The sequence below is a fragment of the Rhynchophorus ferrugineus genome, unplaced genomic scaffold (assembly GCF_030347505.1).
Source record: "Rhynchophorus ferrugineus isolate W39M unplaced genomic scaffold, kcgeb_rfMv2 rfM4, whole genome shotgun sequence".
Taxonomy (NCBI): domain Eukaryota; kingdom Metazoa; phylum Arthropoda; class Insecta; order Coleoptera; family Curculionidae; genus Rhynchophorus; species Rhynchophorus ferrugineus.
In genome coordinates, this window is record NW_027472583.1 from 54,122,114 (window position 1) to 54,137,595 (window position 15,482).

General features: G+C 32.8%; 1 protein-coding gene and 1 long non-coding RNA gene across 4 annotated transcripts in view; both read right to left on the reverse strand.

Moving 5' to 3' along the window:
• Positions 1–335: 335 nt before the first annotated feature.
• LOC143196280 (uncharacterized) lies at positions 336–3,706 on the reverse strand. Its single transcript, XR_013005716.1, has 4 exons — positions 3,502–3,706; positions 2,977–3,154; positions 988–1,044; positions 336–935 (listed from the first exon to the last, which is right to left on the reverse strand). It is a non-coding gene; the product is annotated as an uncharacterized LOC143196280 (long non-coding RNA).
• Positions 3,707–5,089: 1,383 nt separating this feature from the next.
• LOC143196263 (uncharacterized) overlaps positions 5,090–15,482 on the reverse strand; it is a 66,455-nt gene continuing 56,062 nt past the window's right edge. For all 3 annotated transcript variants that reach the window (XM_076403924.1, XM_076403925.1, XM_076403923.1), the window contains 5 exons: positions 11,742–12,056; positions 7,746–7,966; positions 6,067–6,393; positions 5,697–6,007; positions 5,090–5,641 (listed from right to left, as the gene is read on the reverse strand). In XM_076403924.1, coding sequence (XP_076260039.1) covers positions 5,509–5,641; positions 5,697–6,007; positions 6,067–6,393; positions 7,746–7,966; positions 11,742–12,056 — 1,307 coding nt within the window. In that variant the 3' untranslated portion in view covers positions 5,090–5,508. The remainder of the gene's footprint in view (positions 5,642–5,696; positions 6,008–6,066; positions 6,394–7,745; positions 7,967–11,741; positions 12,057–15,482) is intronic.

Here is a 15,482-nt window from a genome sequence, read left to right on the forward strand (position 1 = left end):
GAAATCTATAGCTGAGTCGTTGAAAATATTTAGAAAAATGATAAACGGTGAAGTCCTGTATTTTAGCCGAGCGTAATGTTTTTCAAAGCTTTTGAATAAAATGGACAAACCAAACAGAATGTGTATCAATATGGTATTTGTTCCAAGCCCCAAATATTCTGATATTTTAAAATCAACCCATACGTTAGAAGATTCCGTACATATTAAGTCACCACGACCCAACATTATTTTGTTGAATACAAACAAAATTTATTTTGCTGCATATTTTAACACACATCTATTAAGTATAACAAAAATCCCTTTTCTATTCATTAATTATACACATAAAGAAGGTACTAACTTAATTTGGATTAGTTTGTAGAAATATAAGTTACAATTCTTGACCAAGCTGCCAGACGACGGAATTGTTAAGTACACTATTGTAGATCACAGTATAATCATCACAGACTCATTTAAAGGGATGAGACAACATAATGACAACAACATGACTCAAGACAATATAGAACTAAAAAACCTCTATTAAACTAGACATTTTGTGAACCATACAAACTGTTGATATATAGAACACGATAACGAGCAAGATAATCGAGTTTTCCAACACGGCAGAGTCATTACCAACAGAATAACCAATGCTTTTGAACGAGATGGAACAAAATAACCCAATGATGCCATTTGATGACTTGACAGAGTACGGTATGATTAAGTCATCTTAGGCACTTCCCAACTTCACAGCATTTCCTACTGGAACAGTCCCTAAAATCAGTTCCTATTATATGTTTTATAATAAAAGACCAAAAAATTCTCTTATTTATTAAGTATCACAAACATATTTTAGCTGTAGTTGATAGTAATTGTTTGGTGGTACAGTTTTTGGAGATACATTCATATTCTTCAGTTTGTTTTATTTTGTCAGAATGGCCAACCAATGTCTATCTCTAAAATAATTTAAAAAATATACATGATACTAAATAAAAATTGTTGTCTTACCATAGTTGTAAGTATTCTTCAGCCAGGTTTATTTCTTAACAACAAACCAACGTTTATCTATAAATAAATAATAAAATAAGTATATTTCTTGCTCTTAAGATCGACTTAGAAATATATAAATCTTCAACCTAATCAGTTAAAGTACTCTGTAGTATAGAATGAGAAAAATTAGTTCTAGAAATACTTTTAATATTATCTTCAATGCATTACAACGAAAACAACTTTCAATTACTGCAAACGTATATTTTGACTATTTCTCTTGTATAATTACGAAGAGATAAACTAGAGAAAGCGATATATAGTACAAACCTAAAGCAAATCATATTTTTCATTAGTTAAACGGATTAATTTTGACCAATATATCACCGCACTATTTTCATATAAATAGTTACGTTTCAAGTAAAAGGGGTAAATATATAGTCTGTCCAAATTTATTTTGTAGATACGTCATCAAGTTGTTTACAGTATTGCATGCCACAATTTGTAAATTCGTTTTAAAATCAGACAATATTTCTCTTTTCATTTTATTCTAGTTAAAAAGAGACACAATGCTATCTGATAAGCAGAAATATAGGTTAAGGATAATTGAGGATAAGAGGTTATAAATGGGCATACGATATTTTAATGATTTGGTTGTTTTGATCAATTTTTAATCGCTTCTTATTATTACTCTGATTGGACATTCCGAAGCCGGACAGAACAGATTTTGTCTCTAATGAGCTACTTTGAACAGGAACGAGATAATGGAGGCCCCTCGTGTTAATAAAAATCGTTAGAAGCATTTTTACTGTTAAATATAATTTATCGCGTTTTTTATTGGAAACATTTTTTTACCGTGTTGCAGTTGCACTGGATGGACATGGAGACTGAAATATCTCAAAAAATGAAGAATATAATCAAGATCAGCTTGTTATGTTATTAAATATATGCAATGTATAAAAACAGTGAGTAATTTTTTAATATAAACATAATTTATAGAATTATGGAAAAGGAAACTGTTAGTCTGAAAAGTATCGAAGAGGTCTCATGGAACATCCGGATATTGTTTTTAAAAGAATACAATGTTTAAAAGCATATAATAAATTCAAGGAAGACTCATCATTTCAATTTATGTATTTAGATAAGACATGGATATTTCAGAGTCGGACCAATATACTAAATGGTCACTCATAGCAAGATGAATAGTGTTATGACAACAAAAGTTGATGTTGAAATTGTTGTGGTTGTTGTTGTTGTTGTTGAAAAAAGTTGAAAATTGATTTGGTTTTGTTAGTCATAACATTTATTAATTATTGTAGTGTCGAACTTAATTTGTCCAGTATAATATGTTGCCTAAAAAATATCAGCCATCGGCAATGTTTGAAAAGCCAAACCATAATCCTTTAATATCGAATAAATTGGTTATTTCCCATGCTTATATATAGCCGCTAACGATTATTTTTAACCGTCCGGTCAAATTATTTCAATTTTGGGGATCCAAACGGCCATACAATTTTTTTAAGAAGTTAATATATTTTACCTGCGGATTGAAATGGATACCCGGGTGTCCGATCATTGACCGGTTAATGTTGGACACCACTTATATTGATATATATTTATGAATAAAATTGTGTGCATAATAAAATGTATGAAAAATTTTCGAGACATTTGGAAAATGCTAAAAGTATTTAATGGAAATGTCCGGAATTCATTGGATGGAATGGAATTCAGTTCAACAAGTACACAAAAAAAACATGTTTGTTTGCACCAAACCAAGGAGGAATTTAATCACGAGTTTTTATTTTTTTGCAAGGCTACATATATCATACCACATACAGTAGTCTCTATTTTATGTATCACTCACCAAAATGATATTCTATAATATATTTCATTTACATATTAAGGATCACGACTACTTAATTAACTTAACTTAATTAACTAACTAACTAACTTAGTTAACTAGTAATGTAACAAACTAGTAATTAATAAATAAGCATAAAATGATCTTACCTTCATTTATTATCAGCAAGTTCTACCTGTCGACCTTTCTTCTTCATTAATATTATTTATAACTTAGGAACTGGTAAATTACTACTTGTATAAAAATCGTCAGAATTTATTTGTAAAGCATATGGATGTAAGATACTCAACAACGACGACTGTGTACATAACAAGAGAGCAAAGATATCTGTAACAAAAGGCATACATATATAGATAATTTCGTTTTAATACTCGTGATTTATTTTTGTGAATTATTAATTATGTTTTAAACACCAAAATACAATATATCATAAAAATGTAATTCGAATAAACTTGATTGGAAAGATAATAAAATAAGTATATTGTCCGCTTTGCCCTCTGAATTTTATAAACTAAAACTAAAATAGTGAAAATTAAACTATTATAATGGGTGATCTTTTTTAATATTTTAAATGTTAAAAAGAATATAATAAAAAAAATAGTAAATAGCATATTAAACGCCATATGTTTGACTATAAATCAAATGATTTAGACAAAAAATATCTTTAAACTTACTTTGTTAAACTTCTCTTAAAGTCTATTAAAATTTAAAGCATAAATAGGTGGTAGAAAACAGGATATTCTGAGGATGCAGACTTGAGCCGGTAAGGCACAAAACCGGTAGAATGTTCTCAACATGTCGACAGCCGAACGCTGTCGTTCAAATAATTGTGGTGAATATTTGAATTTCACCTGCTGCGGTGGCTCCTGTGTACGAAACGAATTAACTAGGTTGGGGGTGGGGGGAGCTGAGGAATGTTGAGAGGTCAGTGGCGGTGGTTTATTTTATTTTATTTTTACTTTAGTTAAGAAAATGCGTTGATTTATGTTCAGTTTTGCCTAAATTTAAACACAGGTAAAATATTTAAAAATTATGTAACTATGGTGCCAGATAAATATTGTTCAGAAAATCAAAATGTGAAACAAACAGATTGAAATGTTTTGAAATTAATAGTAAATGAATTACCCACTGACTAAATTGACTTTTAAGATTAAAGACATAGAGAATAACCTGTAAAACTGGAAAGTATTTAACAGTTGCAGCTGATATCCAATTTTGGTGTTACTTGGTAGAGAATGTGCCGTAGCCCCAACACCACATAATTATTGAGAAGTACATTAATAAACATGAATACACCAGGAAAATGAGCAATTGAACACTACAATCAACAAGTTTCTACAATCATATATATTTATGTCGTCTACACTAAATCAAATTTATTCATATTTTCTGCAATCTCTACAATTATTATGACATTAGTACATTATAATAAAATAAAAACTAGTAAACTATGGATTAGTAAATAAATATCTCAATACCAAAAGATATTACTTAACGCATCCTGGCATATTGTTGATCATCTAACAATTATAAAAAAGAACATTAAATTAATTACCTTCATTAATGATTACTTTGATTTAATTAAATAACCTTAAATTGTTGATTCAAATTTATACTATATATTTTTCTTTCTAAAATTAGATTTTTAAGCAAGATGAACCTTGATGTACCAAGGTACTTAAACGTTATGTTGGATATATGAATAATTGGGTGGATGCGCCTACATCTGACGTCCTCTGACGATGTATATATGGTTGCATAAGCAGATATTAAGCAGTTTCCTGTAAATTGTAATGAGCGCTACGGCGCATGCTCGTACTAATGCCATCCAGACAGGATGAAGATCCCGCCATCTTGATTCATTGTATGTTGGGTCTTTAACTGAGGTGTTTGTCGAAATAAATAGAGTGACTCTGTCGAATCCAGTGTTTTAATTGCCCAAACACCTTCACCAAATCGATTCTACAAAATCAGTTCTAACAGTTATTAAAATCAAATAATAAATCTAAACATGTTTGAAAGTATAATAAACTGCATAAACAGGAAACCCTATTTAGAAAAACTGTACGTAATTATATATATTTAATTAACAATTAAGATATTATATTTAAATTATTGTAGTCTTTTTTATATATTTCAAGAAACATTATTCCCTTAATTATTTACTTATTGAAAGGAAAATTATTGGTTGCCGACCTACAACTGTTAAATATATGTTTCTTTAGCTATCAATAGGTTGGAATAATATTCAAAAGTAATGTATTTGTGATATGTATATATTTACAAAACATTGATTACAAATTTTAAATTGTAATACTATATTTTTAAAATAGAAACGCTAAACATTCCAAAAATGATCTCAATTTTAAAGTTTGTAAACCTAAATAAAAGCTTGTTTTTTCAACAAAACAATTTGTTAAAGTTAATAAGAGAATGATATTAATGAAAAATAACTATAATAGTATATTAACAGTTTTAGCACTATTAAAACTTTTCTAGGGTATTTACCCTATAGCTAAAATAAAATTAATTTCTTTAATCAAAGTATGTTAAGGAAACAAGAACAATATAAAATTTGATTAATACATCATATTAGTTTTGAACACTAAAGTGGAAAGAATCATTAAGTTTTATGTATCACAGATGCATAGAAAACAAGTGGTTTAATTGGTTTAAGGAGATCATTTGCGAATTAATTGATCGTAAGTTCTATTAGAAAAGGAATCCCGGTCTTCAAAAGGCAGGACTTCATAACAATTTTCTTTCTCGAGTTGTTCTTGGCGATTTTGGTTTGCCTTCCTTTTGCGAATGCATCTATAAAGATATTTCTAATTAACATGACATTATAACGATTATAATTCATTTTTACCTATACAATAAGAATCCAATTGGAACCAAGACAAAAATTAGCAACAATGGATAAAGGTGATTATAATTATTAGTTGATGCGGTTTCAGGTGTAGGTTTTGTTGTTTCATTCAGTATCGGTGCGTCGGTTATTGGACTGATCATTGTAGTTGCGGCAGGGGTTTTAAGTTTCTCATAATAAACAACCTCGCGTTCTTTTCCATTGTACTGATTTCTTATCGCGAAGGTAATACAGTATTGTGTGTTGGGATTCAAGGTATGTTTTTCATCAGAAGTCTTTATAGTTAAGTTTGTAGTTTTATTGTCGACAACCTAAACAACAAATGCACTATTAAAAAATCAGCCTGTAAATTTATAATATAGTTACATACCTCGACTACTTGTGAGAGCCATGTTGCTCCAAACGGATGACACAACCTTTTGACAACATTTTTATCGCTTATGTCTGACCGAATAGGAATGGATTTGTTGAAGTCCTGAATGACGACAGTGACTTTGTAATTGTTTAGTTTGCGGTTTAACGTAGGTAATTTAAAAACTAAGGAAGTCTCATTATTGACCAGTAATTTCGGTTTCTGAATCAGGTATTTTATGATATCTTCTGTTTGAAACTCAACGATGGTAAAATTGCTTCTATGTTTCGTATTGGCAGACTGAAGTAATAATTTATATTTGGTGTCGTAAGTAATATTTTGTATCTAAAACAAAACAATATTTGTCGTATGCATTATGCACTACATTATATACATATAATAGCTGTAATTCTAGTTACATATAGCTTAATTTACGTTAACTTAATAGCAGCATTTAGTTTTAATTAATTAATATATGGTACTGTCCCTATTGTTTTTTCTTACAAAGGGAAGGGAGAGTCTTTTATTTGGGTTATAAAATTTTATCTTGTCTGATATGGGAAAAAAGTAAAGGGATACATTATTTTAACCGTCCGGTCAATGACCAAACTTTCACCATTCGTTCAATTAGCGGGTACCGTAATACCGTAATATATACATATATATATATATATATATATATATATATATATATATATATAATATATAAATGTGTTCAGTTGAAATTCTGCAAGCGTAATGAACAGTGAATAGTGACAGTGAATAATGAAAGTGAAAAGAAATTATTCAAAATTAATATTAATTATTAACCGTCACTATAACAGTCACCGGCCCTCAGAGTAATAAGAATTTGGAGAAAACATTCGAAGCAGAAGAATGTGATGATGACTGCGTGTTGGATAGTGGTGATGATGAATATTTTCCCCCGAGTCAGGCGGCAGCTTCGGATTGTGATGATACGGGTAATTAACATTTCTATTTTCTCTTGTGTACGTTGATAGTTATAATGTATTTTATTTTATATACATTGTATATTTTATTCATAATGGATGATGAAATTGCACTCAATAATGAAGAAAAAGACCAGGAAGATGAAGATAAAGAAAGTGAAGATTACAACCATAACATGTGAAGGATGTACGAAATAATTTAATGTACTTCAATTTTTATATGGCACTGTATCATAATAAATAAAATAATGTAAATAAATAAATAGTAGAAGAATGTAAAACGATGTTAATAAAATAAAATAAAACGGAGTTATGTATTTCTTACTTACTATTTTTGTTACTGTTTATAATAAGAATTATTGTTTAATTATTGTTTAAATAAAAAAAATTACAAACTATATTGTCTATTATCAATTTAAAAGTCCAGTTAACTAAATACCTTAATAAGCAGTCTCTGAAGTGTGTATAAACCCGTCGTTCATATCCATTAATCTTAATAGGTACCCGGGTACCTGGTACCAATATTGAATGGGCGTATCAAGTTTGATAGTTAATAACTTTTATTAATTAATTGATTGTTAAAAAATTTGACGAAAAATGGGTGTCAAATTACTTCAATTTTGAGGATCCGGACGGTCATAATTTTTTTTAAGGAGAAGTTAGTATATTGAAATGGATACCCGGGTGCCCGATCATTGACCGGACGGTTAATTTATCATAATATAATAAATATTTAATTAGGTTTACCTGATAAGTGTAGGTTGATGGAAGCGTCTCATTTGATACTTTATAAATGTCTATGATTGGCTCTTCATTTGAAGCAACTTCAGCATTTTCTAATATAATATAGAATGCGTCGATGGTTCCATTGGAGAAGTATGGATACCTCCAACGAAAGGTTAAGTTGCAGGAATCTGTGTCGATGCTACAATTTGTTTTATAAGTCACGTTCTCAGGAGGAGCAGGAACTGTAAATAAACAAATATATATATATATATATATATATATAGGGCACAGGCACCATCATGGACGATCCAGTCAAAATATCAAAATTAACCAATGATCTCTGTCTCCAGTGTAACTTCAAGATCATGGAGTAGTGATTATAAATGACTTGTGATTTTTATGGATTACTAGCGACCCGCCCCGGCTTCGCACGGGTGCAATGCTGATACTAAATTAAATACACTACAGAAAAAATATGAACGTTGTATATAAAAATATAGCGGCCCGCTCCGACTTTGCACGGGCATAAAATATATATGCCTATGTCACTCAATGAAAACATGATTAAAATCGATCCAGTATTTTTGGTTCATTCATTACTGCCCTTGGCCTGCACGCATTAAATTTGGAGTAAAACAATTCCTCTTCCCCTATACTTACTATGAAGATTTCCTGCTATCTTTGGAATATCTAAATTCATACAATTTTTATTACATTACACATTTTTAAACGCAAATTTTAAATTTGTAATATCTCCGAAAATATTTGTTTAATTTACATGCTGTAAGGAACCTTATTGATCTATATTAATTGCACATTGTATTTAAGGTACTTAATTCGATAAGGATTAATGCCGTATTGCTTAAAATAGCTTCGTAAATAAGCCATTTTCTCACGTAAAAAGTAAACAATAAAAATGGTTAATGTGGGTTATCCCTAAAAGATAAACATATACCATCGCGGACTTTTTTGTAGACCTTTTTATGGTGTACAATACTGTAGTACATTAATTTGATCTAACTCGTAGGGTTAGGCAGCGTTTTTGCTAATTGCTAAATAAGCCTAAAGAAATAGGTTAATTTACGACATCACGTTAGAAACCTCTAAAATTAGCAATGTTGTCTTAGTATATTATGCATGTATTATACATATAAACCTTCCTCTTGAATCACTCTATCTATTGAAAAAAACCGCATCAAAATCCGTTGCGTAGTTTTAAAGATTTAAGCGCACATAGGGATATAGGGACAGAAAAGGCGACTTTGTTTTATACTATGTAGTGATTAATGATATTGATTATTATTATTAAGTGCTGTATTAATATGATGACATCTATTATTAAACTTAGAAAATGTCATATATTCATGAAAGGAATTTTCAACAAGCAGCAGCACAGCAGCTATTATTAATAGTAATCATAAACTTCACTATTGGTTACACCACATAAAACTCAACGCTTAAAAGGTTTGGTCCTTTTAAGTCTTCTCATTATTCCACTTTGGTTTAGCAGTTAGATAGCTTCGACGTTCTTGTGGTTATTAAGCTGTTCTTCATGCTTCTTTGCAACATATTTCTTATCACGTCTGCCACCATCTCCACTCCCAGTTCCAGTGTGTAGGTGCGCTAGCAGCAGCACAAAGAACTATACTGTTAGCAATCATAGGGACCTATCGAACCATATCGAACGACGCTCTGCAGGTAATAGCAGGCATACCACCCCTATACCGGGAAGTTGAGATTCAGGGGTGGGCTAAAGAAAAGTATGGATACCCCAACGGGCCAAAAGGATTGGTACCGAAGGAAATGGGAGGAACTGTGGAAAAATCGGATGAACAGCGTCGGAACCACCAAGATATGGACAGACGCTAGTGCCAAAGAAGGTAAAGTAGGCATAGGAATTGTGATACAGGCAGGAACAGCCGACAAGGAAGAGATGAGTCTTAGAATAAAAGACGAATCGAACTCTAGAGCGGCAGAATTCGTGGCGATACAGAAAGCCATGAAACTGGTACGGGGCAGAAGCGTCCCGCGACCAATCACCATACGAACGGACAATATGATGTCCATATGGTGGGCTGAGTACGTGAGCACACGAAACAAGGACATAATGCAAATCAAAACAATCTTGCTAGATTTGCAGAAAACCGGCAGTGAAATATCGGTAAGATAGTGCCAGAGGATGTCAATGAAGGAAATGGTAACCGCGGACAGACTCGCGAGAGAATCCACCGAAAAGGAAGAAATAGGACTGGAAAACAACGGATGGGTCAGCTCCAGAAAAAGAAGATACATTGGGAACAATCCATTAAAGGAAGAACCCTTTATAAATACTGCCATCAAGTAGGGACAGGAAACATAGAACTGATGACAGGCCACGGGAATATGCAAGCTTACCTGCACAGATTCAAATTGAAGGACACTGATGGACTCTGCGAATGTCGCGCAGGATCAGAAGACACTAAGCATATCTTGGAGACATGCGTAATTGAAAAAAGGGTAGAGGCCAGAAACAGGCACCGGATAGCTGACGAGAACTACCAGTTAAGAAACGAAGCAACGGTTGCAAAGATCAACGTTTGGGTCGAAACGGTGATCGAATTTGAAAAGAGGGAAACCCGGAACAGCAGCCAAGAGAAAGCACATACAGGCGCGCAAGAAAGCGGTCAAGCTAGAGATCAGGGCGTGAACACGGGATGAAACTAAAGGGAATAAAAAGTGCAGTAACGGCGCGACGGTATCGAACTCGGAGACTCATTCGTGAACTGTTACGGATATTTTATGGAGGAATAACCAGCCCAATGCTTTAACAAGCACCATAGTCAATGACAAATGGTCTACAATTCAAATTGTATAGGTCGCTAATTCTTACATACCAAGGGGAATTGACAATACCCCTTAGTACTTTGTTCTGGAATCTTTGTAGGACCTATATTGCTTTCACAATCACACCTCCAAAGTTGTATGCCGTATGTCCACACAGGCTCTAGCACATGTTTGTATATCATCAACCTATTTCGAACTGATAGTTCAGAGTGTCTACCTAATAACCAATATAGTTTTCTATATTTGAGATTCAGCTCTTCTCTTTTTTGTTCTTAACGTGTTCTTTCCATCGTAACTTCGCATTCATGACTACGTACTTAGCTGTGTTTGTATATGGAATAATACGATTGTTAATAATTATTGATATTTGGTCACGGTTCGCTTATTGGTAAAATTTACATGCACTGATATAGTTTCAATTAAGTCTAATGCGGCAACTTTTCGTCCATGCATTGACTTGACTTATTGGATTTTTTGATTAGCTTGTAAAATATAATGTGTTAGAAACTTTTGTATTTTTAATATTTATTTGTATTTTTAGTTGTATTAAAAATCAATTTCTTTTATTCATTCTCGTTCGTAGTTTCTGGCACACTAATTTCTGGAAATACCAGGATTTATAAAATTCAATCAAAAGTAATTTGAAATGAAACAATGAAACAATACTATATAATATGCCTGGAAGTTCCAGAGAATGTTTTAGGTAGGCACCGTTTTTCATTTACTCAGTCAAAAGTTACCGCGCACTGAAAGTAGATTTTCCAAAATGTTATTATATTAAAAATCGAAATTGCTTTTTAACAAATCATTTTGTTATTAATACAATGTATACAATAATATAGTCTATCCAATAAAAGCGCCAATGAATGCACTTCATCAAAATGTATGACCTCAGCACGTCGCAATGTTGCCGTATCAACTTAGAATATTGGTTTACAACGTTGCCGGTTTATAACTTTTAATTATTATTACTGATGTTTTAAATAATTCTGCAGATATGATTCGGTTACATGTTCTGACGCATCATACCCCAGTCTGTCTCTTTTTAATTAACTACAGACTGTATATATTTGTATGTATCATATATATATATATATATATATATATATATATATATATATATATATATATATATATATATATATTATATCGTAATCTTAATGTTAAGAACATAATTTGTAGATATACACTCACCTCTTTCTAGCGTCGAATTAGTCACGTTTACCTCGGTTCCAAAAACTTCAGAGTTGCTATTTTTAAGCGATAATGAAAATTTGTATGTTGCATTGTAAATCAGTTTATCAATCCGCGCACAAAACTTCCCCTCCCACAGGGGACATCTTTGTATTTTACTGACGTCGGATCTGCATTTGCTAAAAGCCTGAAGCTTACATCTTGATATTTGTATATCACTGGGTATTCCGGTCACATTTCGTGGCAGTTCGTACCTCAGATAAGCAGTGTTGGACCCCATGGCGTAAATTTCTGCATTTTCAATTGCTGCGGCCACTGAAGCATATAAAGTTAAATAATTAGTATATATCCGATAGATTGTTAACTGAAATATTGCACTGTATATTGGGGTGAGCATCAACTGCTTACTTTCAGTGTATAATCATGTAGATTAGCATGGTGGTTAGAGAGTTGTTTGTGTTTGAGAATGGCAAAAATTAATTAAAAAGTGTGCTATGTTTTGCTGTAAAGAACAAGTCAGCTTAGGTATATCCCTAAAGGTAGCTCAAGCTTTCGACAAGGTTTGGTATAGGTGGTTCATCCACAAGCTTCAGCCTTGATGAAGGAATTAAATAAGAAGCAAAGATTTTTATATCGTTGTTCATTCACACTTTGCTCTATTTCTCAGATATGGATTAATCAATATACACCTGTCAACTCGCAATGAATATCTATGGGAAACCTATATATTGGACGACTGCTGAGCACAGACTACAAATGATAGAAACTCTTGGAATGGAAACTTTAAATGGTAACCATGCTCTGACTGTGCCTCTTAACCACTAGAGGGCCGGAAGTATACGGTAAGTAGAATCTTTCAGTCGGATTTAGGTTACATTTGCTTTTTTAACACCAAAAACACATACATAACAGGTCAATTGAAACGTCCGCGACCTACAATAGTAAAACACATTCTTTTGACAAAATTATTTTTTTTTAATTCAACATCATTCCCGTTAAGGGTGATATACTGATTATAGCGACCCTCCAACTCTTAGATACCATTTTTGTAGTACGATTTGTCCTTTGCTTCAAAATAGGCCTCAGTTTCGGTGATCACACCTTCATTTGACAAAAATTTCTTCTCAGCGAGCATTCCTTCGAGATCTGAGAACCAGAAATAGTGGCTGGGGGCCAGATCTGTAAGTAAGTAATTCGAAGCCCAATATATAGATTTTTGCCATCGTTTCCACTGACTTGTGACACGGTGCATTGTCTTGGTGAAGAAAAACCTTAGCTTGATGCCGAGTTTCTACGGGGACATTGTCCCAGGAAAATCAATCATCAAGGTATGTTAAGTTTAGACGTTGGAAAATTAGCACCGAAGACGGTGAACGCAGTGGACGCCCAAAAGAGGCTGATACCTACGAAAACATATTAAAAAATCCACAAAATGATTTTGAATGACCATATATTGAAACTGAATGAATGTGTATCATAGTTTCACTCCGAAGTCCAATTGATAGTCATCCGAGTGGACTGCAGACGATGAACCCGCTTCAAATCTATATTTTGGGATGCGCATGGGATAATTTTCATTGACTACCTTGAAAAGGAAGGACCTCAACAGCGACTATTATATAGCGTGATTGGACCATTTGACGGACGAGATTGCCGAAAAACGGCCGCTTTTGAAGAAAAAGAAAGTGCTGCTTCACCAAGACAATGCACCGTGTTACAAGTCAGTGAAAACGATGGCAAAAATCCATGAATTGATGAATTGGGCTTCGAAGGGCTTCCTCATCCATAGTATTCTCCATATCTGCCCCCAGCGACTATTTCCTGCTCTCATATGTTAAAATAATGTTTGCTGCGAAGAAATTTTCGTCGAATGAATAGGTGATCGCCGAAACTGAGGCCTATTTTGAAGCAAAGGACTAATATCACTACAAATGACCTGTTACTTTTAATGATACATGAAATTTGGTGGAAATTTTCTTTATATATCTCTGTGTATTCGAGAGCATGGATTTTCATGTGCATACAACAAACACAATGGTTGTCCTGTTGCGATAATTAATTTATTTGCTTCCTACACAAAACACTGTGAGGGTTGGAAACATTTCGAGTAGAACTCACCTTATTTCTCCAGTTCCCAGGTTAGTAGCCTAATACTCTGGATAATTTTTAATTTCTTTGTATTCTTAAAATGTGTATGAACGTCTTGAAGCAAACAGATAATAAAAATGCTATAAAATTTTTTCATCCTACTTGGAAAAACGTTTAAAATTTAGTTCTCTAGGCCAGAAGATTACAAAATGTCCCAGGTCCATTTGGAAGATGGTGAAAATTATAATGATCCCAAAACCCGGAAAGTCACCAACCGAAATAAAATCATAGACCATAGAGAGAATAAATCTAATACCAACACACACAGCATTGCTGTTATATAAGCAAATACTGAAACATATGTGGACATACGGAATTCAATTATGAGGATGTTCTGCAAAGAGTAACATAAACAAAATACAAATTTTTCAGAACAAAGTCCTGAGAAGTGTGTTATTGTGGTCGCATCCAAATACTACAGAACTGATTCCTTATATTGAGACCTTTAGATACCCACAGTCAGCCAAGAAATCAAGAGAATTGCAAGGGGGCATGAGGAAAGACTCCATACTCATGATAACGTTGAAGAATTGCATCTTTTATAATAAAATCATCTGATCTTGTGTAGTATTGTGTAGTGAGGCGCATATAATAAAAAATACAGCAGTGACATGTATAAACATTATTTCGCCAGAGACTCAGATAGGGCCGATGGGTCCTCCTAGTTATATATATATATATATATATATATATATATATATATATATATATATATATATATATATACCTAGGTTTAATTTATCATAAACAAAAATTGTAGGTTAGTCGGAAACGACTAGTAATAATGTAATAATTAAATAATAAAAGAAAATATCTGGCAGATGTTTGTTTTGGTATAAGAACTGGCGTTTTCACATCTGCCGGCACGACAACGATATCAGTGGACGCGTAATTTCATGTAAACAAATGGAACTCTTTCACACTCACCGACACATCGGTATCGTGCCATTGCTGGCACCGACATGTCGGCGGGCAGCAATCGGTCCACTCGTGTCGGCGGCGATTTTTATTGTGTACAGAGATATTTTTAATGTTAAAAGAGGAAAATGTCTAGCTTTAGTCTTCTACATGGGAACTAATGAAAATGATAAAAACAAAATACGGTGCCGTGTCGGAGCCGGCAGATGTGAAAACGCCCAACGGGTCAAGATTCTGTTGAAAACTATAGTTTTTCCAAAACAGTAGTGAATTCACGCCATCAAGATGTATAATGCATTGCCTATAGCATAGCATTGTAAATTCGTTTTAATACCCGATAATATTTTCTTTCTCATTTTATTCCATTTGAAAAGTGACGCAGCATGAATGATTTATCTGCATAGATTTCATTGTTAAATCTGCATAGGTTTCATTGTTATAATATAAAATAAAAGCGTTTGGTTAAAATGTACGAGGAAGGAAGGAGAAGAGAAGGAGGAGGGAAGGAAAGGAAGGAGGGAATTAAGAAGAAAATTGTACAAAAGGAGTAACTGGAGTACTAAGGAGAAATACAGTGATATCAGAATTATTTCGCAAGAAACCACAACAACGAAGGAAACAAGAACTAAACATAAAAAGGTATATATGCTCTCTAATGAAAAAATACATTAGTTG